The sequence below is a fragment of the Pinus tabuliformis genome, chromosome 3_1 (assembly GCF_031772625.1).
Source record: "Pinus tabuliformis cultivar Carrire ecotype Pingquan chromosome 3_1, CPIR1, whole genome shotgun sequence".
Classification (NCBI taxonomy): Eukaryota; Viridiplantae; Streptophyta; class Pinopsida; order Pinales; family Pinaceae; genus Pinus; species Pinus tabuliformis.
In genome coordinates, this window is record NC_142301.1 from 724,047,284 (window position 1) to 724,070,784 (window position 23,501).

A 23,501-nucleotide genomic window follows, 5' to 3' on the forward strand; every position below is an offset into this window, starting at 1 on the left:
TAATTGTAAAAATTACTTAGAGGATGTAAATTTTGTAGCTTGTGTAAATCCATAGGAGAGAGATGAAGTGTGAAAACCAACATATCAAACATGAAAACACACCCATATAAATTAAATGGTTGGTTAATACATATAAGCATCAATCCATAATAAGTGTAAAACACTTACTTCATTATACATTTCATGTTGTTAAAATTTAAAAAAATATAAGAACTAATTCTATTATAAAATTATACCTCTATTAAAAATTATTATTATTGTTATTGTTATTAAAAATGATATATAAAACATGTAACAAGATTTTTAACCATGGAGATTCTTAATTTGTAAATGGTCTTTATTATAATACCATGGGCCAATATCATGTCTTATCAATACCACATGCCTAAAAAACCATAATTCATTTCATATGACCCACTAACAAAAAAAGGCATAACTACTTTGAAAATAAATCTCACTCTTTACTTTGTATATACTAGTAAGAATATTCTACAATTCACTTAATAATTATTCATAGTTAAATTAAAATTCAAAAATACTATTCCAAATATAAAATTGCACTTTTAAATAAATTACTTTTACATCCACAATTATTTTTTAATATAATATTAAATAACAATTCTTTTCAAATGTAAAGCATCTTAAGACTGTCAATACAATTGTTATTTTTTTCAGTTTGGTCTTTAACCTCATTATTAGGTTCTAAAAGTAGAGTATCAATCATTGCTTATGTGATTTGTCAAAACACTTAAATAAAAATAAAATATATTATAAATGAAAAAAAAAATATAAATTATGATAAAATGAGAAATGAAAAAATATATATTTGATTAATTTTAATTAAAAAAATATTAAAATCAATAATCTTATTATTAGTGTTTTTTGTAGAGAATATTGCAATCTAATAACTAGGAGTTGTGGTAAAAATATTTAGCTTTAACTCTTATATCTATAAATAAAATATTTCGATATCTATATTAAGTCACATAATTTTCTATCAATTTCGAAAGATAAAATAATTAAATGTAAAAAAATAATTTATATTCTTTTTATAAATATTTCAATGCATAACTTAAATAAACTCTTTGAATATCCATATGAACTAATTATTTTATATATATATATATATATATATATATATATATATATATATATTTCAATTATCTAAGAGAAAATGTAGTTAAAAGAAAAAAAATCATCTAGGGGATGTGTAATTCATTTAATTCTTAGAAAAACTATGTGTTATTCAAAAAATATTAATAATTATAAAAATATTCAATCTGAGTCATAAATAAAATATTTCCATGCTCATATTAAATAAAATATTTCAAAGTCAACTATTCATATATACATATTATATAAATTAAAAAAAACAAACTCTTATCATTAAAATATTTTGAAACATGTGAAGTGGTCTCACTATTTTATATTTTTGTCCATTTCATGTATAGTTTTCATCAATTTTGTCTAAAATATAGCAAATATTTTTTGTCTAAAATTTAAGTTGTGTGCTCTACACAATTCTTGTTTCTAATTAGTTTTTTAAATTACATTTTTGAATGTGAATACATTGTCTTGAAATTTGTTTTGGTTATATATATATATATATATATATATATAAAAGTGTAAATCCATTTCAAACACAGATTTGAGATGTAAGATTTTTTATTTTAAAAAGATGGATATTTAATTATCCTAATTTTTATTAAAAATTGAAAATATATAAATTGACTTTAAAAACCTCAATAAATATAAATATAATTGTAAAAATTACTTAGAGGATGTAAATTTTGTAGCTTGTGTAAATCCATAGGATAGAGATGACGTGTGAAAACCAACATATCAAACATAAAAACACACCCATATAAATTAAATGGTTGGTTAATACATATAAGCATCAATCCATAATAAGTGTAAAACACTTCATTATACATTTCATGTCGTTAAAATTTAAAAAAATATAAGAACTAATTTTTTTATAAAATTATAACTCTATTAAAAATTATTATTGTTATTATTGTTATTAAAAATGATATATAAAACATGTAACAAGATTTTTAACCATGGAGATTCTTAATTTGTAAATGGTCTTTGTTATAATACCATGGGCCAACATAATGTCTTATCAATACCACATGCCTAAAAAACCATAATTCATTTCATATGACCCACTAACAAAAAAAGACATAACTACTTTGAAAATAAATCTCAATCTTTACTTTGTATATACTAGTAAGAATATTCTACAATTCACTTAATAATTATTCATAGTTAAATTAAAATTCAAAAATCCTATTCCAAATATAAAATTGCACTTTTAAATAAATTACTTTTACATCTACAATTATTTTTTAATATAATATTAAATAACAATTCTTTTCAAATGTAAAGCATCTTAAGACTCAATACAATTGCTATTTTTTTCATTTTGGTCTTTAACCTCATTATTAGGTTCTAAAAGTAGAGTATCAATCATTGCTTATGTGATTTGTCAAAACACTTATTACAAAAATAATTATGGATCACAAAAGTCTTAAATCAAATAATAATAAATTTATGATTAAAATATAATTAGAATAAATGTATTATTACACTAATTAAATATCATTTATAATTAATTTTTAATACTTGATTAACATTTCTTAAGAAAAGAATGAGACTTGTGGTTGAACAGTTAAGTAGGGAAGTTGGATGTTACAAAATTTGTGATTGAGTCCTATCAAAAACAAAAACAAGACTATGTTTAAAAGCCATCACTGGTGAGGAAGACCCAAAAAAACAAAAAACATCCCTTAAAAAAATTAATAAACAAAATATCTAAATTGTAGTTTATTTAGAACTTTGAGGTCAGATTCGAACGAAGCGGCCAAGATGTACACGAGAGCGGCGCATAAAGGGTGATGGACGTGTGAATTTCGCAATGTGATTTTTTCATTGTGCGATTAAATGTATGAGCAGCGGGTCACAATGTAACGCATCCTGGAAACAAATTTTCTTTGACAGAGCTTTAGAATCAGAATACTTCGAAACGTAATTTACTATCTAAGAGTCAACAGGAAAATGACACTTCAGCGGTGGTAATTTTAAATTGCGGCCAAACGCCAGGATTCGGTCACCTCATAAGAAAATATTAACTAAAATTTTAGGCAGATGGAATCATTACACTCTAGATACTTTAAGATCACGGAATCTGGCATTTAATGTGTAATTTCTGAATCAGATGAGGTCAGTCAAGCTATAAAATGGAGGATAATTATTATAATTAATATGTTCAAAATACTTTTCCTTTAATAAATAATTCTGGCTTTCCTATCTAGCAAACCCGCTTCTGAGTAAAACGTGAAAGGTTTGGAAACCCTCCGCAAGCATGTTTAGATAGAACCAGTTCCAGTGCTTGAGGTATCCTTGAGAAATAATTTTGATACTGTACTGCAATAACCTATTAGCAAATCTCCGAGGTTTTTCATGACATTTTCCGGAATCCAGGTTACATGGTTTGCATTTTAGGATTGGAATCCTTTCCACATAACCATGTCTTCGACGAAAGTGTTTAAGTTCAGAAAAGAAGATCCTCCGGGGAGGACTGCCTTTGTTGCGTGCTCCTTGAGTCTGAGGACGTTGTCTTTCAGTTTATTTCCTTCTACTGTGCTCATCATTGTCCTCACAACATCCTCAACCTCTTCTCTCATGACCACCTTCTGATCATCCACATCTACATCTTCAAAATCGAGGCCGATCCTCCACACCTCCTTCGCGAATCTGCAGTTGAGAAACTGATCGCCAAAATACGGGAATCCGACTGCAGGAACTCCCATGCTCATGGCCTCCAACGTAGAGTTCCATCCATTGTGGGTGAGGAACAATCCCACTGAAGGATGGGCAAGGACTTTTACCTGCGGCGCCCACCTCACAAACAATGCCCGTTTCTTTGTTCGTTCTTCGAAGCCCTCCGGCAAAATTGCAGCCTGCCCTTCTGCGATATCTAACCTGAGAACCCACAAGAAAGGTTGTCCGCTGTTCTCTAGCCCTAGCGCCAGCTGCTCCAGCTGTTGTTTTGATTTTACAGCGAGGCTCCCAAATGAAATATATATGACTGATCCCGGCCGTTGCATATCCAACCACGTCAAGCAGCCCTCCTCCTCCTCCCACAGACTGCATGCCGATGTCCTTCGTTGTAAAAAATTGGGAAGAAAAAGAGGTCCTATGGCCAGAGAAGGAGAACCATTCAAGGACAGTGCTGTCACTGCATCCTTCCCTTCGAGCTCCTCAAAGGTGTTCACTAATATGTAGTCCGCTTTACTTTGCTTCTGTGACTCATGGAGAAAAGCTTTGAAAAGAACGTCGGATGGGTCTTGAGCGCGATAGAAGGATAACAGGTCGGTTGGCTTCAATGGTGGGAGGTTGCCGGGAAGACAAGTGATGAGTTTTTCTGAAATTTTAGCTTCGCTTACTGAAGGAGATATAAATACAATTTTAGTTATTGTCTTTCCTGAGCAAATGAAAATAATTGAATAAAATAACTCAGATCTATTGGAACAGTGTAGAAAAAATAAAATATATTAGTAACCATTCCATCCTTTGTTTTCAATCTTCCATACTTCATTTCACCTCTACAGACAATAAAATGTATGAATACGCATTCCATCCTTCATTTTCAATCTTTCATAGTTGATTGCATTTCTCTGTATGTTCGTTACATGTATCCTATTCTAACTTCCAAAAATTGTACCCAGAGTAATCAGAAATATGTAGGTTCGGTAGATGCATTATGTCTTTAGTCTCAAAAAAAATCAAATAATTTAAATAGGTAAAAAATCTATAGATTTTTTTAATAAAATAAAACTTATAAAATAAGTGTTATTTAAATTAAAAATAAAGATTAAATAATTCATTTATTTTAATAAATAAATAATTTTAAATTTTAAAATAGTGTACCATAAAAGTTTTTCCGATTAATCACATTAAGTGGATTTTTGGAATTAACTAATATAATTTATAATTTATCCTTAATTAATATTTACACCTGCCTTATTGTTTTCAAAATTTTATTTAAATCTAAGTATACAATATTAGTTATACTCTTATAAAGGACAATAATTTTCAACATTATATTCCAACAGATGAAGCTGTTTTGACTCTTTATTTGTTCAACGGGCAATGCAAGTTTCCAAGTTTGGTTTTTTTCCAAAGCAGCCACTGTGTCAGTCCGCTTAGAATTTTGCTTCATCAAGTTTTTGTCGTGTTCTTGCAACGAGAAAATATATGTAAATTAAAACGGAGTTGTCTATAACGCGATTTTTTGAAAGTCTTTCCGGCGGATTTTTCCGGTCGAAATCCGGCAGGAATTATTGGAATCGCAAGTTTGATAGCTAGTTTCTGCACAATGAAAGCCTCCCAGGGGTTTTTCAGGGTGCTGAATCCAAATATGCAGTTAAAAAACCATTTTAACTGCAAGAAATCAAGATTTGACCTCAATTCTTCCGCCGGATTCCGTCACCGGAATCTTCAAAAAATCGCATTATAGACAACTCCAATTAAAACGCGTTGAAGCCCGAGTTCCAACTAGTGTCTACTCTCTAGTGTATCAACCTGTGCATATTTAGAATTTATAAACAAATATAAACTTTGGTAAATGAGGTTTGTTTTACCAACAGAATTATCTAAGATGGAATACGCATTTTCAAATTTAAAGGTTTTGAGATTTAATAATGTATCCACATCCCCAAAAAAACGTCCATCCTTCGTCCTCATCGAGTGCCGAGTCAACTACATATATCTTCTTTGGATTCCACATATTAAAATTGAGAAAAAAATTCTAATTAATACTTTAAATACAATTATCATATTTAATGATAGGAAACTTGGTTGTCATGAAACCTAGTGAGAATCGTGCTTTGAGAGAACTCTTATAGGATCTCCAAAACACTAGAGGTTCTTCATTATTATTTCTTATAAATTCATTAAATTCAATTGTATTACTTATTTCCAATGCATAAGGACACTTAATTAATATTTTCTATTACAGGGCTAGGATATATGAACACTATAGAACTAGTCTAAATAAAATCTAAATTAGAGACCTCGAAATTATTGAACAAGATTTTTTTGTCATTGGTTCATTGAACAAAGGAGACAACAACCTTTATAAGTTAACAAAAGATGCATTCACATGAAGTCATGTACCTATTAACCTATCAAGACAAATGGATGGATGGATGGTTCATGATATTTGATGAACCACCCTATAATAATAGGAGGAACTTCTATATTTCTTAAGCAAATTATGGGCATAGTTCATGCTAGGACTCCATATCAACTAATTTGACAATAAATAATTCCATGGGTAGGGTTGTGGGTCTGCACAAGATAGGAAAAATTCTAGGCACAATCCAACACTATGTCTTTGTCCACTCAAACAAAGGCGTAAATCCCTTTTCCTAGAATCCTCAAGTAATGGATAGTAGTAGTCAAACCTACAACGTAATAGCCACATTGACTTGCACCCTAGTGCAACATGGCACCTTCGTAGCATCATAGTGTAAGGAGCCACTGGTAGCTGGTGTTATGGAAGGGGCTCGACCATCAGAATCTATAGCATTATTCGACCAACAAAGGCCACATGGAGGCTCATGTGAGCCTAATATATTCAAGTTGTGAATATACTTGCCATGGGCTTATGGAAGCTAGTATATGGAAAAGTTTTATGGAGGAGGTTATTATCTTGACCATCTTTACATTCCTTATATATTTGTGTGTGTGTGTTGTTTATAGTTGCTACACTTTGATAGCACTATCCCACCTCCACTGATACATCACTGCAAATTTATACCATTGATGTTGAAACATGATGTTTTTTGTTCATTTGGTATACATCATACTCATCTATGGTGAATTAAATTGATCTCTCATTCCAAAACTATTCACATGCTTTTAATCCATATTATATATTATTTTAGTTTGATTATAATTATAATTTTGATTATAGATAGCGATGACACAAAGAGTGGAGCCATGCCCTGCTAGAAATACTATCCCCTTTCGAGGCATCATGTTTTAACTTAAACTTTGTTTAAATGTTTATTTCATTAAATTATTTTTGTTAAATAATTAAAACATTATATATGTATATGTAGGTTGTGTCATTTTCCTATTTGTCATCTATGTGACCTACATCTTGTAACAACCCTTGGTTGATTTTCATGTAAATAAATTATTATACGAAGGTCATGGGACACGTATTCCAAGCTAAATGATGGGCAAAATATAGCGATGGTTATCACTTGTGATTAATTGATGGCTCTGGAAATTAGCAAAGTCATTGGTAAAGGAAAACTGGCAATAATTACCATTTTATTCATGAAATAAAGGAAAATAGGATAAAAGGAACCTGAAGAGACACATATTTTCATGTAAGGAAAATTGAAGGAAAAATGAATGAAAATGAAGAAAATAGAGGCCCCAATGATAACCAGGCTTCTGAGGATGAGTTGCCAGCTTTTGACAATTTTTTGACAGTTTTTGGGTGGAGCTCCCTTCTATTCTTGCACTCTTTCATACTCGTGTACACTTAGATCATTCTTGGAGAATCCTTGGAGCACTTTGGAATACATGGGATTTGGAGAAAGAAGGCAAAGGAAAGAAGAAAAACACAAGCGAACATGTGGATTAGTAGCTATAACTAGATTGATTTACAGGTAACAAGTTGCATGCGTGATTTCCTTGTTGATTTTTGGATGCATGGCATATGCATGTGATTTTCTGGTTATCTGATGTGATTGGCATGGAAATTTAACAATATTGATAGTAATTTTAGCCTTTCCTTGTCAATTCCTGGATAACCATGGTGTTGTGAGTTTTTCCACCTGATTGTCTACTGATTGGTTCTCATAATTCCTTATGGTTGTGGGTTGGAACAAATGCTCTAAAAGCCCTGGAACAACTTTGGTTGAGTTACTAGTCTTGGAGCCTAGGTTAGTAAAAAGACACTAGAGCCATTAGTCGTTTGAGATACTAGTCCCTGAAGCTGGGTTGGACAAACGCTCTGGAGCCCTTGAAGGCTATGGGTTGAGTTACTAGTTCCCGAAGCCCTAGACAACTTGGATAGAGACTGATCTATTTGGTGTTAGCGATGTCTAATGGTGGAGGTGGAATAATTATGGTTGAGGGTTGAGGTGGTTTGGCGTTTGGAAGCCCTGGTTGGTTTTCTCTTAGTTTATTCCATGATATGACACATTCATTCTTGGAATATGGAATAAGGGTGATTGAATAAAATAGAGAATCGGTTCAACCCAATCTATGGTCAGGTGATACATGGAAGTCCCTCACTTGGTTGGTATTTTCACATGTTAAAATGAGACATTTCCTTATTGTGATCTACGAGCATATGTATCGATTATGTTGGCGATATTATGGTTGAGTTTCCATTGTTTATATAATCATTATTTTCTATTTATATGTTAGTTATATAATGTGTATTATCTATGGATCTTATCATGAATTGTTTAGCTATTAATTGGTTGATGGATTTATCGACTAATAACTGTTCTTGTAGCTATGTGGAGAGGATATATATAGAATTCTTGGCGATTCTCATATGAATCTCAAACTCTTATGATCAAATATGCATTCATAACCTATAGCTTACATATTTACCATGTGTTTGACGAGATGTCTGGTGTGTTCTAGGCAGTCTAGTTCAAGTTTTCCCTTCAGGATTGAATGTTTAACTTTTTTGTTATGTCATTAATGATTTTGAGAAGTGTTAGGAAGATCTATGAAGTGTTTTGGGGAATGACTTGGAATTGGGGCTGAGATCGTGGAACTGCACCCTCTGAACTAGGCAATTTGGGTCATAACCGCACTTAGGGAATTTTATGGGTGCGATTGGAGGCCTTCAACTGCACCTAGTCCATGTCATGCATGTGGTTGGAGGTTAAGTTGTGAGAAATGTGGCCCTACATTCAGTTTTGGTAACCCGGGTTGGTCCTTTGGCCCCTAAGTTCCCTGTATCCTTGAGGAATGTTGTGATTTGTTAGTCGGTGGTCAGTTGTAGGACCTACTTCTTTAACTGGAGCCAAAAGGTTGGGTCATGTCATAGTAAATCGTTGTCTCATGTTTACCTTGGCACGTTGATGAAATTGGGTAAATTTGGGAGGAGGTGGTTACAAGGTGGTATCAGAGCAGGTTTTGTTCTCATTGGGTGAAATAGGGTACCATATGGTGGTATCAGAGCTTCTAGGTTCAAACACTTGGATTGGATGGGAGGAATGTGTTTCTCATGCATGCATGTTAGTTGTCTATGTGTTTGTTATGCATGCATTTTGATGGCCATTGTTGTGATTTTGTGTCATCATGATGTTGCCATGTTATGATGATTGCTATGTTGATTATATATATATGTATATTGGGATAATATGGATTGACTATGTAAATGAGATAGCCTGTTATGAAACCAGCTCAAGAAAAGATAGAAAAGATAGATCAACGCCTTAGAATGCAGCCTCTTCGAGGGGGAAACCTCCTTTACATTACATAAATGAACAATTCTTGGATGATACAAATGAAAAGACCTCCTTTCTATATATAGGATTCTAAGGGGTCATAACATAATAAGAGCCGACAGAACAATAATAATATAAGGGCACAATAATAACAATAGTGGGCTTCTATGGGGCACAATAGTAACAATATGGGACTACATGGGTACAACAATATAATAAGTGGGTTATACTAATAACAATAAGGGGTTACACTAGTAGTATAGGGGCCTAACATGCCCCTCTCCTTCAAAAAGCGTTGTCCTCAACACTTGAGTAGTTCTTGATGCTTCTGTATAAAATTCTTGTCCTCCCATGTGGAATCTTCAGCGGGTAAGTTCTTCCACTTGATGAGATACTTAGAAATTGATCGATTTCGTAGCTGTCGGGTTCTTGTTTCTGTGATTGCTCCAAGTTCCAATATGATTTTTCCTTCCTCTTCAATTTTTGGCAATATTGTTTGAATTGGGAGCTTTTGCAACTTTTGAATAAGTGGCCATACTTCTTCATCCTTCTTCCATTCATCCCTTGCTTCGTTTATCCAATCTGGTTGGATAATAGAAATAGTACAAAACAATGCTTCCACATCCTCATCCTTGAAGAGTCTTCCCATTCGGTAAGGTCGCCATTTTTTAAGTGCATGTAGTATTGCCAACATTTCCTTCTCATAAATAGCTCGCTTGAGATGTAGTAGTAAAAATACCCAATCACCTACATCAAAACATTTTTCAGTATGATGTTGATCTACCTGTTGTTTCTTTTGATTTTGCACCGAAGTAGCATTATCCTTTAAAAGTTGGAGAACTTGTTGTTGATGCTTGATGTGATCTTTCACTACTTGAACCTTTTTCTTCTTGATATGTCCTTCTATCTCTAGAGTTTGAGGAGTGGTAATTTCTTCCAATCCTTCACAAGATATGGTCGGATTCATTTCTTGATGCTCGATGTGATCTTTCACTTATTGAACATTTTTGTTCTTGATATGTCCTTCTATCTTGATAGTTTTAGGAGTGTAATTCTTGCCAATGCTTTTCAAGATATGGTCTGATTCATTTCTTCTTTCTCTGGGGTTGTGTCCTGGCGTATATATTCTTCTTTTGATGTTTCTTGATCCTTTTCTTCCTCCTCTTCATATTCTATGTAAAATAATTTCTTCTCAGCACACTTATGACCTTTAGTGCATTTGCTATCACAATTTTAACAAAGCCCTTTTTCTCTTTTTTCTTCCAATTGTTGTGGTGTAACCCTTGTAGGTTGTGGAAGGCTAGGAGAAACAACACTTCCAAATTTATAGTTGTGAGTGGTATGCTTCCTGGTTTCCATAATTTTTCTTTCCACTATGTCACAAAGCCCTTTTACTCTTTCCAATTGTTGTGGTGTTGCTCTAAAGAAGGTGTTGCTCTTTGTATCCTCATAATGTGCTATCATTTCCTCCGTGAAAATTGACCACGTAACAAGTTTTTTACGAGAACAAAGCCCTTCATACCATAAAAATTGATCTGGTTCTAAATATGAAGATGCAATACATACCTTTTGTAACATTTGTACACCATTTAGATCAAAATATTGCTCCATCTGAAGTATCCAATTTAAGGGATCCTTGCCATCAAACTTCCTCATCTTGATTTTTCTTGATTTTAGGAGCTCAACCTTGAATGACTATAACTATGTACTTTCAGATCTTTAAGTTCTGAAATTGTGATGTGTAGTAGCCCTCTATGTCCTCTTTCCAATTCCACAGGTCTGATCCAAATTGGATTCTCTAAGAAAGAGTTATGCACAATCTCCCAAGATGACCTGATTATAGACCTTTCCAGAAGAGCGAACTTGTATGAAGTGCCACGTGTCCCTGTTTTTACCTCTGGATCTGAAAAAGATACAAAAAAAACTACAGTCCGTCCTCTTTCTGTACCTTCTTACAAAATTTCAATCCGATCCCTAGAGAGAAAGTTATGACGATTTTCCCCAGGTCACCAGTTTTGAATGTAATTCAGGAGTCTCCCAAAATACCAAATTCCTCAGATCATATCTCCGGAAATATCGTGCGACAAGCTCTGAAATTCGGAACCAAGGTTCAACACGATTTCTTCACAAATGGGTTTTTTTTGCGACTTCTGAAACGTCACAGAAAAAAAGTTATAGCAAAGATGCCACGATGACCTGTTTGGAGCAGCGAAACCCTAGAATCCAAAGCTCTGATACCAAATGTTATGAAACCAGCTCAAGAAAAGATAGAAAAGATAGATAAACGCCTTAGAATTCAGCCTCTTCGAGGGGGCAACCTCCTTTACATTACATAAATGTACAATTCTTGGATGATACAAATGAAAAGACCTCCTTTCTATATATAGGAGTCTAAGGGGTCATAACATAATAAGAGCCGACATAACAATAATAATGTAAGGGCACAATAATAACAATAATGGGCTTCTATGGGGCACAATAGTAACAATATGGGCACTACATGGGTACAACAATATAATAAGTGGGTTATACTAATAACAATAAGGGGTTACACTAGTAGTATAGGGGCCTAACATAGCCTCCCCTGAACTTCACTCAGGTATGTTGATTACGTTTATATTTGGTTTATGTGACATGGTATGTTTGCAGGAAGTAGAAGATCAAAGATGACAAGTAGAATGATGTATTAAAGTTCACGTGACTCTCCCTAGAGATCTGATGACAAGCATAGAGACGAGTACTCTCTTGACATAAGAGATGCTTTGAGAAGTTTAAAGCCAGATATTAAGAGTTTACAAATAAGATAACAATAGATTCATTTAGTCACATGAAATACTTTCTAGGGCATGGAGAAACAAGAAAAGGTCAATGTATTGATTCTTCAGAGTTATTAGATTTGCAAAGATAGGGACAACCAAGGATTAGTTGTGGACAGGAGGAAACAACAAATAGGGCTTATGGTAGCAGGTCTCATGGAGGGCACAGGTCAGATAGGGATGACATAGTCAAAGGTGGCAGATGGTTAGATACACCTCATAGGAGAGGTAGAAATTATGGGTTATTGCTAGTTCTGGATTAGAGAGACAACATGGTCACCATCATTATCATTCTTACAAGAGAAACAAGATGCATTTTTGTTCGATGAGTTCAAGAAATCCAAACCTCCTACATTTGATGGAGAGATGAAGAAAATTGAAGATATAGAAGCATGGTTACTTGGGATGAATAAGTTCTTCAAGTTGCATGATTATAAAATGAATACAAAAGTGAGGATAACCATTTTGAGTCGCGAAGAGAAAGAAAACTTTTGGTGGGAAGATGTGAAACATGTTAGATGTATCAAGAAATAGGAGTTGAGTTGGCATGTGTTCAAGAGACTTTTCAGGGTGAATTATTTGTTAGAGAGATACTATAATGGCAAGGCTAAGGAGTTCTATGAGTTGAGGAGGGGATATATGACAAATGAAGCGTGTATGACTAAGTTCTTGGAGCTATTGAGGTATGTACAATATATTAAGCATGAGAAGATGAAGTTTCAAACATTCGTTGTTGTGTTGTCATTAACATTTAAAGATTAGTTTGAGTACGATGAGAAACAAGCATTAGAGGAAGTAATTGGGAAGTTGAAACATTTTTATGAGTAGTCTAATCATAAATCTAAATTTAAACAGGGTTGGAAAGGTAATGACAAGACTAAAGGAAAGTGGGACAAGAACTGAGGAAGACCTCAAAATGCAAGTAGCAAAGAGAATCCAGTGTTGTACAAGAAATTCAATGTGGTTAACAGAGGACAGGGATTACAGTTTGAGGAGAAGAACAAGGGTGATGGAAGGAAGCCTTAATAGTAATTAGGGGAGTTTTGAGGTCTAAAATGGGCCTCCTAAGGAAATTATAAAATAATAGTGAAAATAATAAAATAAGATTAGATTACATCATCAATCTTTAGAGGGACAAAAAGAAAAAACTTTTTTTTCCAACTCGTATTTTCAACTTTTTGGATGAAGAATTTGATTCCTCATCTAAGGAGTACCCATGTTGATTACTTTCGATGGACCCTGCTACATGAAAAATGAGAAATACAAGAAAAATGTGATTGCAATCACGTTTTTTCATGTATTTCTCATTTTTTCATGTAGCACGGTCCAACAAAAGTATGCAGTATGGGTACTCCTTAGATTAGAAATTAAACTTTACATCCAACGAGTACTTCTACTTGAAATCTGAGTAAAATATTAAGGAGATAAGTTGAAAATATGAGTTGAAAAATTAGTTTTTTTATTTTATTATTTTTTAAACTTTTAACTTTCTTACTCCAAAAATAGTGAATCATCCTCCATGGTTAAAATCATCAGCTTAAATCTTATTGGTCCTTAAAAAGTTTATTTTAGTTGTATATTTTTCTTAGGAGGCCCATTTTAGACCTCAAAATTCCCCTAATGGTTGGACTTGTGGCAAGGATCATCATAGGAGATATTTTCTGCATCATAAAGGTGGTAGAGATGAGACTTGCAGTGCTTAGGAAGCACTCATAGTTAGGAATGTTGGACAGAGTATTCCTTAGATATATGCAACATTGGATGATACGAAATTTGATCATCAAGAATATATTATCTAGATGGAAAGTAAGTTTTGTGATCAAGTTATTTCTATTTTGATTGGCCTTGGATCTAACTATAGTTATATCAGTCTTGACCGAGTGGATAAGTGCGGCTTGAGTAGAGAAGTGCATGTGGAATCTTGGTTGGTGCAGTTGGCTATAAGTACCAAGAAAAGAGTTCATGATTGTCTATGATCTTGTGCATTTTAGATAAATGATATGTCTACATCAATGCATCTAAATGTGCTTTCGTTAGGATCATATGGTATGTTGTTCGGTATGTATTGTTATACATTCATAGGATTAAGGTAGATTGCTATGATAAGGCTATTGAGAGTGTGGATAATGATTGAGAGATGAGAATCTTGTAGGGAAAGGAGAAGCCTATATTAGTGATAATGGTTACAGCTATGCAAGAAAAAAAACAGTAGAAAGAAAGGTTGTGTATTGTTCGTAGTTCATATTTGCAGTGACAAATGGAAGGATGTTGAGGATGTTGAAGTCTTGAAGAGGTATATGTTTTTGCAACATTTTTAGGATGTATTCCCAACATTATTTCATAGTTACCACCTCATAGGGAAGTGGACTTTTGTATTGAGTTGATGCGAGGAACAACAATATTATTGAAGGAACCTTATAGGATGAGCACTCTAGAGTTGGTGGAATTGAAGTTGTAGCTTAAGGAAATGCTTGATAAGGGATACTTTAGGTCATGTGTGTCACCTTGGGGTGCATTAGTATTTTTCGTGAAGAAGAAAGATGGTACTCTCAAGTTATGCATTAATTACAAGCAATTGAATAAGGTGGCGATTAAGAATAGGTATCCTTTTTCATTGATTGTTGACTTGTTTGATCAGTTGAAGGGACAAAAAATTTTCTCATAGATTTATTTGAGATCAAAATGTCATCAGGTGCACATCAAAGAAGAGGACATCCACAAAACCACATTTCTGGCTATGTAAGGGAATTATGAGTTTGTAGTAGTTCCTTTTGGTCTTACTAATGCTTTAGCCACTTTCATGTGTGTTGCACCCTTATTTGTAGAAGTTTGTGATAGTATTCATTAATGACATATTGATATATTCTAAGAATGAGGAAGAGCATGCATAACATCTAATATCAATGTTAAGATTGTTGAGAGAGTATCATTTGAATTCCAAGCTTAACAATTTTAGTTTCTTTCATACATAAGTTCATTACTTGGGGCATGGTGTTTCCAAGGAAGGTATAGCAATGGATCCAGAAAATATTCGAGTTATTATGGAGGTGATAGAACGTATGAATGTGGATGAGGTCAGATCATTCATGAGACTAGCACAAGAGGTTCATCAGGAACTTTTCATGGATTTCCTATCCTACATCATTGCAAATAAAAGGAAAGAAGTTTTAATGGATAGAGGAATGTGCAGCTAGTTTTGAGCAATTGATGTAATTTCTTACAAATGCTCTCGTCTTGAATATTGTAGATCTAGATAAAGAGTTTGTCGTATGTACCGATGTTTGTAAGAGGGGACTTGGTGGAGTTATAATGTAGGAAGGACAAGTGGTATGCTATGAGTCAAGGAAACTGAATGAGCATGAGAAGAATTATGTAACTCATGATCTTGAGTTGGCATCTATCATCCATGCCTTGAAGATGTGGAGGCACTATTTTTTTGGTAGGAGATTTGTTTTGATGAGTGACCACGGTGGATTGAAATACTTGTTTGACCAACCTAATCTAAATGCCTGACAATCTAGGTGGTTAGTTACTCTCAGTGAGCTTAACTTCAAGATTAGGTACATCAAGGGAAAGGATAAAAGAGTTGCAGATTCTCTAAGTAGAAGAGTACAAGAAAATCACATTATAGCAGTGACTTCTTATGGTACAAACTTGCAGGAGTGGATCTTGTAGATAGGGTTGGAGGATGATAGGTACCAACAACTTAAGAAAAAGTTAAAACACCATAGTACAAATGATTAGTCTGTGGATTATCATCTCACAACAGATGGCTTAATCAAATTCAGAATAGGATTTATGTACCAATTGAAAGTGAGCTCGAGAAGCTTATATTGATGGAATTTCATGTTAAGCTATATTCAAGTCACCTGGGATATCAAAAGACTTTGAAAATTGTGAATAATTTGTATTGCTAATTGAACTTGAAAAAATAAGTGACTAAGTTTGTGGCTAGGTGTTTGGATTTTCAACAGGTAAAAGCAGAGTGTAAGCATCTATGTTGTTTATTGGAGCTAATTTTGATTCCATAATGTAAATGGGAGGTCATTTCCATGGACTTCATTACAATTTTTTTGAGGACATCGAAGCAGCATGACTCCATTATGGTTGTCAATGACAGGTTGACCAAGGTACCTCATTTCATTGCAGTTAAGTCTACAAATTCAACTAGTGACGTAGATCATATTTTCATCAAGGATATAGTGAGATTGTATGGTTTTACTAAGAAGAATGTATCTGAGATAGATGACAAGTTCACTTCTAAGTTTTGGAAAGAGTTTTTTGTAGTTTTGGGGACAAATTTGGCTTTCAATACAGCTTATCATCAAAAGACAGATGGACAGATAAAGATGGTTAACAATATTCTTGAGGACATGTTGAGTATATATGTCATGCATCAATAGAGGAAGTGGGAAGAGTAGCTACCATTGGTTGAGTTTACTTATAATCAGGTATCAGAAGTCCTTGAAGATGAGCCTGTTTGAGGAACTTTATGGGCAGAGTTGTAATACTCTGATCAGTTGTTGTGATCTAGTCAATAAGGTATTGATTCGACCATATATCTTAGAAGAGATGGAACATGAAATGTAGGTTATCAGAAGCAATTATGATGTCAAAAAAGGACAAGAAGAATATTTATGATGATCAACATAGGGCATTTAATGATTTTTAGGTTGGGGAACATGTGTACTTGTGCATCAATCCCAAGAAGATATCCTTGAGGATTACATAATGTGCCAACCTAGAACCTTAATATTTTGGGGTTTTTGAGAGCCTTGAGAGGATTGAACTAGTTGCCTGTCGACTTGCACTACCTCAAACAGTTAAATTCCATGATAGTTTCTATGTTTCATTGCTTAAGAAGTATGTGCAAGATGTAATAGCCCTGAGATAAGAACATATAATTAAGTAGAATAGTAATGCGATTTATAATCAACATGCAATTTATCAACTAATTAACATCAAATTACAAAAATATGACTAGAGATAACTTCCCTATGGCGATGATGTTTCTCACTTGTGATTTCAAGGTTGAACGCTAGTTGAATTCTGCTAACTGCAACAAAGTCTTGGGGATGACTCTCCACCCAACCGTAGGATCAATTGCATAAAATCTTGCTACAATTGGCCACCCCCAAGCCCTCAATCAATACTGCTAGGGAATCCTTTGTCTCACAACACTATTCTCCCAAGAGAATTGATGGTGGAATCATGGAATGATAGAATGCCTCTCATCTTCCTCCCCATCTATTAAATAGAGCAAACATTGGAAGGGGAACCACATGCACACACTCCATGTGTCAACATGCAACTTTACTGCTTTCTTGTTTTAGTCTTTTGTTTTTACTTTTTGATAGCTTTACTGATTTTTACTACTTTCTTGTTTTATTTCTTTTGTTTTTACTTTTTGATAGCTTTACTATTTTTCTATTTATTCTTATTTATGTTTATTTAAAACATGTAATTAAAATATTTTATTATTATTTATTATTTATTTACTATTACTATTTATTTATTTATTGTTTATTATTTATTTAATATTATATTATATTAGTTATTATTTATTATTTATTACTAAGGGACATTACACATGATGTTGATTATGTGATTAATTGGTCTATGTTGCAGGTGGAATCCAAGGCGAATTCCAGCCATAACCACAATGTATATTACTGTGGAAACAACTCATGCTCTAGAACAGAGAAATCAAGCAACTTAAAGTTTAGTGGAAGCACTTTGGGCCTCATGAAGCTACATGGGATATAGTTGATCACATGTGGCATATGTATCCTTCTCTATTCACTAGTTGAGCAAATTTATTCTAGTATATGTGTTTGATGTTGTGTTGGTTATATGTATATGCATATGTATGTTGTAAATATTTCATCAACATATTTTATAAATATTCAATAAGGGGTATGGTGTTCACGTTATGATGGCCATGGTCTCAGTAGTATGATATGATGTAAATGTTGCATGGAGTTATGTTTTAAAGCTCCATGGGAAGCATGCATTTTTATGGTTGATAAGTGTCATTGAACATCGAGGACGGTGTTGCCACAAGGGGGAGGGGTTTGTAATATTCCTTGGTCGATTTTCATGTAAATAGAATATAATAACAAGGTCAAGGGACATGTATTACAAGTTGAATGTTGGGAAAAATAAAGTGATGGGTATCACTTACGATTAATTAATGGCTATGGAAATTGGAAAAGGAAAAGCGGAAATAGCTGGCATTTTATTTATGAAATAAAGGAAAATAGGGGAAAAGGAAGGTGAAGAGACAAAAATTTGTATGCAATGGAAATTGAAGGAAAATGAAGAAAATAAAGGCCACAATGATAAAAAGTCTTCTAAGGATTAGTTGCTAGCTTTTGACAACTTTTTGACAGATTTTTTTTGGAGCTCTCTTTCATTCTCTCACTCTCTCACACTCATGTACACTTATTCTTGGAGCACTTTGACATACATAAGATTTGTATAAAGAAGGCAAAGAAAAGTAGGAAAGCATAATGGAATAGGTGGATCAGTAGTTACAACTAGATTACTTTGCAGGTAACAAGTTTCATGTGTTCTTTCCTTGCTTATTTCAAGATGCATGGTATATGCATGTGATTTTATGGTTATGAGTTGTCATTGCAATGGATATTTTCATAGATTGATAGTGGGTTTAGCCTTTCCTTGCCATTTCCTGGATAGCTATGGTGTTGTGGAATTTCCTGCTTTATTTTTTACTAATTGGTGCTCATAATTCCTTATGGTTGTGGGTTGGAACAAACTCTCTTGAAGCCCTTGAAAAGCTTGGATTGAGTTATTAGTCCTGGAACCTAGGTTGGGACAAATATTCTTTAGCCCTTTGTGGGTCAAGTTACTAGTCCCTAGCGCTAGGTTATGCAAACACTCTAGAGCCCTAGAAGTTTTTGGGTTTACTTACTCGTTCCTCGAGTCCTAGAAAACTTATGTAGACATTGATTTGGTTGATGTTAGTGATGTCCGAATGTAGAGGTAGAATCACAGTTGCTGAGAGTTTAGGTGTTCTCACATTTGGAATCCCTCAATGATTTTGTCTTGGTTTATTCCATGAGATCACACATTCATACTTGGAATATGGCATAGGGGTAATTAGCTAAAAGAGAAATTTAATTCAGCCCAATCTATGGTCAGGTGGTACGTCGAAGTCCCTGAATTGGTTGGTATTTTCACATGTTAATATGAGACATTGCCTTATTATGATCTATGAGAATATGTATCAATTATGTTGGTTATATTATGGTTGAGTTTCCATGGGTTGTATGATGATTATTTTCTAGTTATATCTTGCTTATATGATGTGTATTATCTATGGTTCTTCTCATGAATCATTTAGCTATTGATTGGTTGATGGATGTATGGACTAATAAGTGTTGGTGTAGCTATGTGGAGAGGGCATCGAAGCTTCTTAGTGCTTCTTAGATGAATCTTAGACTCTTATGATTATATATGCATTCATGACCCGTAGATTACATGTTTTCCATGCTTTTGATGAAATGTCTTATGTTTTCTAGATAGTCTAGGTCAAGTTTTGTGAATTTTAACTTTTTTATTATGTCATTAATGTGTCTAAGAAGTCTTAGGAGCTTCTAAGTAGTAGTCTAGAGGTTGACCTGGAATTATGGCCAAGATCTCAGGACCACATCCTCTGAGATGGGAAATTTGGGTCACAATCACACTCAGGTAGTGTTGTCTGTGTGGTTGAAGGGTTTCAAGTGCACTCAAGGCTTTTCATGCATGCAGTTGGAGTTTAAGTTGTGAGAAAAGTGGCCCCAACTCAGGGTTTGTTCACATGGGGTGGTCCTTTGGCCTTGAGTGCCTTCTATCCTTGACGAATGTTGTGAGTCATTAGTCGAGGGTCAGTTGTAGGTCCAACTTCCTTAACTAGAGCTAGAATGTTTTTCTATGTCATAATAACTATTTGTCTCATGTTTACCCTATTAAACCAGTGAAATTAGGTAAACTTTGGAGGGGTTGGTTAAACATCTTATTCAGCACCATCCAATATTCTTGAATAAGTTGTTCATTGGTTTCGTCACATTGCTACATTTTTTGATATCCATATTACCTCCATTTCAAATTTCAATACATACTTCAAACCATGGTTGTTAATCTCCACCCACCTCCACCACCCTCGCCATCCAATCTACCCATAGAGGTTACAATCATAAACCATCAAGTAACCCCCCCAACCCTATTTTCATTACTATTATTCCAAATCTAATGGTGTTTCCACATAGACCCCATGTAGACCCTTGAGCATTATCCCATCATGAAAATTTAGTAGATGCAATAGTAGATGTTGCCTCTAAGTAGTTTGTGTAGCCAACTAGTTACCAGTGGATCTCCATCATTTTGCAAGACATCCATGGTGATATTATTCATTGGTTTTTTGCTTATCATTAATTAAATTAATTTTGTGCATTTTTTTAAATTTCATGCTTTGAATCTTCTAAATACTACAACGTGCTATAGTAGAGGCATTGGGGTCATAGAGGAGGGAAACACCCTCATGAATAGTTACATCATATATGGTGAGATTTCTAGTCTTTAATTATAAAATATCCAACTTGTAAATTCGATAATTTGTTCTAAAAAAATTTTATGGAATTTTTCTTTCTTTGTGTAATCCCAAAAAATATGAAGCATGCCCCAAAAGAAAAGAATTCAACCTTCTTCTCTTAGTAAGAGGAGAAATATCAACCTACATGATGCAAACGATAGTGGTGAAGGTGGATGTGGTCAATGAGTGACCAATGAGACCCATTTTCTATATACGATATCATATTCCATAATTTCATGTGTGTGCATAAGATGACACTTGTATATTAAATTCAATTTCTATTTAGGTCACCATATGCCATACTTCCATGTTTTTGCATGAGGTATCATTTTGTATGTTGGACACACTATGCAATTTTATTTAAACATACATTTGAGATAATTTTGTGTGTGTGTTTCAAAAAGCATGTTACGAATTGAAGCAATTTTTTATTTAATGTTGAAGTGTTAGTGATGAGCCCCAATATTACAACAAGAATGTTGCAACTCCCAAGGATACTAATTTAAATTATCAACCCAGGACAATTCCTAAGTGGTATATGGTATTCCTTAATTGTGGTTTTAGATCGTAAGTGACATTATTCAAGGCTAGGAGGAAAAATAAATCTTTAAGAATAATTTTTATCATGTTTGTAGGGCTTCTACACTATGCTACACGATGTTAAGAGATTGTTACATGATTGCTATAGGATTTCCTTGTTTCTCTACACGATTGAATCCGCAAGAATTATGAGGGCTAAAAAAGTAATATGAAGGTGGGAAATGGTAGTGAAAGGTAGGATAAAGCTTCATTTTTCCATTTCCAATCCTTGTACCCTTTAGGGGCCCGTCTTGCACAAGGAACAATGCACACGGTGGCCTTCAACAAACCATAAATGTACTCACATTCAACAATGTGTTGAAGTATTTTTTGAGGTAAAAAGAAAGGATATGGTTGTAGGATGAGGAGTTTCAATGAGAATTTGCAGCCCTACAAACCATATTCTCACCTACACACAAGCAATATTATGATTTTTATACTTAAAAAGACTAAAATACCTAGTCTACCATCTAGTTTGTCCTCTGAGTTATCTCACTGAATGACGAAGGAAATCTAATGCAAATGATATGCGGTAAATTTTTTTATTAGGTAGGATGTACTAGGGCTCCAATCCAAGTTCAATCTCTCAAAAATTCATTTTCTAACATGTGCTAAAAATTCCCTGAGAATTACTAATCTAAAAACCAAAAAATCAAGAATCAATGAGCTAGTTAACCTACCAAATGCCTAACCTAATCAAGTGAAAATGCTATGGGGTAATTTTTTTTATTAATTTGGATGATTTTTGGATTAAATAAAAGTGGAATGTACTTGAAATAATCTCATTAACATGTACGGAAATTCAACAGAAATATATTACTATTTTTCTACAGAATACTTCTAGAAATTCCAAAATTGCGAGCTACTAAACCAATCCAAGTAGCTCAATGACGAATATGAATTTTAAAGGTTATTCCAAGGATTAATCATGATTTCATATGTATAAATGACCTGAAAAACAACGTACATAAATCATTTAATTCATCTAAACGATAACAAATGAAGCATGAATACTAAATGCAGAAATAGGAAAATCAAGAATAAGATATGCAAGTGAAAAAACATTCAAAGAAGATAAGGAAATTGTACACTAGGGATTTGAGTCTCCTAGGGTGGAAAATACTAAGGATACTTAAAGTAATATGAAATAAGCTAAGCCTTAGAAGCTAAAAATTACATGAAACATCATTATTAGAGCTAATCCATGTACATCCCACCTAGAAATGAAAGTAGAATTGCTAAATAACAAGTTTTCTTCACAAGAAGACTAATAAATGCATGTCCGTAGAGGCTAATTAGAATTGGTACTTATAAAAACTCATTTGGAAGCATCCTCCTTGAAAGGAGGCATCTTTCCCCTCAAATCCCTCAAGAAGTGGATCTGGTTCCCAATAGTAAGAATTTTCATTCAATGTTAGGGAACTCATTCCTAGATTTTCTCAATCACTAGATCTCCATAATTAATCAATAATTTCAGTATTATTCATTTATTATCTAATCTTGGTCCATGATGTAGCAGGGATCAAGTCCCTATATTATCTTATCTTCAAAATATTCAGATTCTTCCCAATATTCTGACAATATTCTACAAAATTAAATAATATTAAGCACATAATATGCAATTATTTCTTAACCTTCATGATCAACATATTAAAACTAAAAAATATTTCATAAAATGAAAAAAGAGAGGTTTATTATGCTAAAGGATGGTTATATGGGCCTTGAATTGTAACTATTTGGGAGGCCCATCATACCACCCTAATGAAAGTGTCGCTCATCCTCTGAGAAACTTAGTAACCTAGCTATACCTCATTCATGGCCCTCATGGCCTCTCTGATCTATCTTGTAGTTGTTTAACACTTTCCTATAGCAATGCACTAATTTCCTGTAACAACTTTTTTACTTTCTCTAGCAGGGAAAATTCTTCTTTCATTTGTTTGGCCTTGGCTCCCCTGACGCTTAGCTTCTTCTAAGAGGATTGGGGTTGCTTTCCCTTAGCTTGGAGAGAGGTTA

The 23,501-nt window shown here is 33.7% G+C and overlaps 1 protein-coding gene across 1 annotated transcript in view; it reads right to left on the reverse strand.

The window, feature by feature from the left end:
- Positions 1 to 3,236: 3,236 nt before the first annotated feature.
- Positions 3,237 to 23,501, reverse strand: part of LOC149189330 (7-deoxyloganetin glucosyltransferase-like) — a 160,431-nt gene continuing 140,166 nt past the window's right edge. Inside the window, exon 2 of the mRNA XM_089411794.1 lies at positions 3,237 to 4,450. Within this exon, the coding sequence (XP_089267920.1) occupies positions 3,504 to 4,450 (947 nt within the window). The 3' untranslated portion in view covers positions 3,237 to 3,503. The remainder of the gene's footprint in view (positions 4,451 to 23,501) is intronic.